The sequence below is a fragment of the Penaeus monodon genome, chromosome 13, assembly GCF_015228065.2.
Source record: "Penaeus monodon isolate SGIC_2016 chromosome 13, NSTDA_Pmon_1, whole genome shotgun sequence".
NCBI classification, from domain to species: Eukaryota; Metazoa; Arthropoda; class Malacostraca; order Decapoda; family Penaeidae; genus Penaeus; species Penaeus monodon.
This window is the reverse complement of record NC_051398.1, coordinates 27,643,756-27,647,632: the sequence shown is the minus strand read 5'-3', so window position 1 is coordinate 27,647,632 and position 3,877 is coordinate 27,643,756. Positions and strand designations below refer to the sequence as shown.

Sequence of the window (3,877 nt, the reverse complement as noted above, 5' to 3'; positions counted from 1 at the left end):
AACATAGATTTAGAAATATAATATTAAACATCATATGGATAAATAGATATAAACATATATTTATAAAGATATAACTAGATATTAGTATTGATAGTAGGAGAGATGAATAGATATATAGATAGATATAGATACAACTAGATATATATATATAGAATATAGATATAGCTATATATATATATACCGATATATAGTAGATATATATATATATCTAGATGAAATAGTACTATATTAGTGATATATATTGGATATATATGTGTTGATATAGAAGAGATATATAGAGATTATATAGAGAGAAGATATATATCGGTTATGAGTATATAATATGTATATTATAATTATATATTATATAATAATATATAATATTAGATATATATATATATATAACTTATATATATATATATATAAGATATATATATATATATGTATAAACGATATATTATATATATAGTATATATAACGATCTAACATATACGAGATATATATCTCAAGATATATATATAGATGATAGTATAATATATAACTATTATATAAATATATATATAAACGATAGGTATATAATAATATTATAGATAATTATTATATATATATATATATATATATTAACTAGATATATATATTTTTTTTTTTTTTGAAATTTTAATTTTTTGTAATTTATTTATAATAATATATAGATATATATATATATAACTATTATATCTATATAAACTATCATATATATATAACTATATATATATAGATATATATATATATATTATATAGATATATATATATATATATATATATATATATATATAGTATAGATAAATCTACATTCATGTATATATAAATATACATATATATAGATGTTTATATATATATATATTTATATATGATATAAGATCATTTATAGTAAATATATGTATTTATATATAAATATTTATATTTATAAATAATATCATATATATAAAATATATTATATAAATATATATATATATTAAATATATATTATATATAAATTTAAATATATAATATAAAAATATATATAAATAATATATAATTAAATATATATTATAGAAATATATTAATATAGATATATATATATAGAAATATATATAATATGATATAAATATATATAAATATATATAAATATATATATATAAATATATATAAATATATATATATATATATATATAGATATATATATATATATGTATATAGATATACATATATTATATATATATATATCATGTATATATGTGATATAATATATATATATATATATAGATATATATGTATAATATACATATATATATATATTATATATATATTATATACATATATATATATATACATATATAATATATATACATATAATATATATATAGAATATATATATTATATACATATAATATATATACACATATACATATATATATTTAACATATACATATACATATACATATAATATATATATAAAATAATATTATAAATATATAATATATATAAATAATATATCTATAAATATATTATAAATATATATATAAACAGATATATATTTATAAATATATATATAAACAGATATATATTTATAAATATATATATATATATATATATATATATATATATATATATATATATATATATATATATAATTCTTTTCTTCTTTCTACTCCATATGTATTTCACATTTTGCAGTAATTGTTTGGTTAAAATCAATATATATGCAAGACATCACAAGTCATATTGTGTTATGGTAAAGTATTGTGGTGAAAACTTTATGTGATTACTTTAATTAGAGACGGTTGTTTAACTGGAGGACTAAGTGATGCCAAAATCATGAGACGAACTGAACGGCTGCCACTTGCTTTGCAGCAACCAAAGCCTCTTCAAATGTCTGGGAGAGTGAAGTTCAAGCCAGTGGATTGAATTTGATTGGCAAATGTGCACTGAGGGTAGAATTACAATTTTAGGATTTACAAATGTAATATTCATACACGTATACATCTTACACATGTAGGGGTTACAATTTAATAGGAAATAAAAACAGCAATATCCTGAATGTGGTTTTACTTTGTACTGTAGACAATATTCAAGATGACACCAGTCCATATCCTAAAATCATGCTTCCTCCACAGACACTGAGGAGGAGATTTCTGCATATTGCAGGACTGTTCAATGAATGCAAAAATATACAATGGAGGCAATAAAAACATGTGTAGTTCTGAGCTTCAGGGGAAAAATAAAATTATTCTCTTCGTCACTGCATAATAAATTTCCCCGAATAATTACCGCAAACCCAAAAATGAAGTCCATGTGACAAAATGGGAAAGTACCACACACACTCTTGCACTACCAGGGCCTCTAAAGCTAAGGCTACAAGACTGGTAGTGTCATGCATTTTTAAAGAAATACTCTACATGCACTTTCCCAGTAATCAATATCACATAATGAAAAAAAATATTCCAATATAGCTCATATGATGAGCTAAAAATTCTGTTTCTCACAGCTCCTAAAAAATTAAATCAAATTATGGTCACTGAGAACTTTAACATTTTAGATATAATGTTAAGTTTGTACTTCCTTAGGTAAATCCTGAATACACTTTATAGCAAGTTTCCCTTGTTTCATCAAGTCTGCATGAATTAACAATGGCCACAATCTGAGGAGCTTTCATGGGGAGAAGAAAAAACGCATCTACCATAATTAAAAATAAAAATGAATTCTCTTTTTGTGTTAGTAGAGTACATGATTTTATTCCAGACTAGTAAGCTGCATGCAGAGTCAAAATATTTCTGATTGTGTTAATTCATCCAGAAGTTATGCACCCCTTGAACTTCATCCTTTTCTCAATCCTCTTACAAAAGATGAAATTTATTATACAATCTAATGAGTAGATACTTTTAATATTGGAAATTTCATGTGGCCAGAAACAAAAAGCATACTCACACTATATATAAAAAAAAAAAAAAGAGGATGTTGGGTCCCCTGAGTAAGAATCTTATGTCTGCACACCAATAATGTGGTTTAATTACTTGCTGTACACCGAAGGATGGGGGAGGACAGAGCACGTAAGCTATGGAATACAGACCTAATGGTCAAACACTTGTATCCAATGCAAAAGAAAGCATCATTCTTTTTTGTTTGTTTTTTTCAATTATTCTCTACATAAACATAACTTGAATTCTCTTATACGTATGCATCAGCAAATCTTAGAAATAGCATATTAACAACTACATATGAGAATGAAAGTGCACGGTGGTTGTGGTATTTCTTTTCTGATCTCATACCATACCACAGAATACATCTGGACAAAATACCAATTTTTTTTTTTAATTTCCCATTCACATAATTATCACATTTCTATTTTATAGCATTTTTATATCTCTTAAAGATGAAGGATACAATTACAGTAGAAGATAAAAGAAACTTATTATTGACTATCTGACAGCAATAATGAAGGAAGAAAAAGGGGCAAATTGGAAAGTTTCTAATTTGCTTTTTCACTACAATCAGAATACTGGGCAAAATCCACTGAGATACCTTTAAATCTTCTTTTGTTAAGGATTACAAATGGGACATGGTCATTGTATCTGATTGCAGTGCTAATCTTGTGTAGATTATCACCATCCCTTTAACGTACATGTGCTTTTTAATAGAAATTTCCTTCATTCCAGTGGCTCTAGGTGAATGCACATTCATGCTCCAGGATGCTAATATGATACACAAGAAAGCAATAGTCGCTAAGTAGGAAGTCTAATTCCTACTAGCTTGCGTATTGTCATTGGTACGTTATCGACCTAGTTCAAGGGGGGGGGGCCTGGGAGAGACCCATCAGAAGGGCAGCAGCTTCATCCATTTCTGAATCATCACACAGCATCCTACTCAACTCTGCTTCACA

General features: G+C 24.0%; 1 protein-coding gene across 2 annotated transcripts in view; it reads right to left on the bottom strand.

Moving 5' to 3' along the window:
* Positions 1-2,029: 2,029 nt before the first annotated feature.
* LOC119580222 (CCAAT/enhancer-binding protein gamma-like) overlaps positions 2,030-3,877 on the bottom strand; it is a 44,655-nt gene continuing 42,807 nt past the window's right edge. For both annotated transcript variants that reach the window (XM_037928231.1, XM_037928232.1), the window contains exon 5: positions 2,030-3,877. This exon is cut by the window's right edge and continues 23 nt beyond it. In XM_037928231.1, the coding sequence (XP_037784159.1) occupies positions 3,782-3,877 (96 nt within the window). In that variant the 3' untranslated portion in view covers positions 2,030-3,781.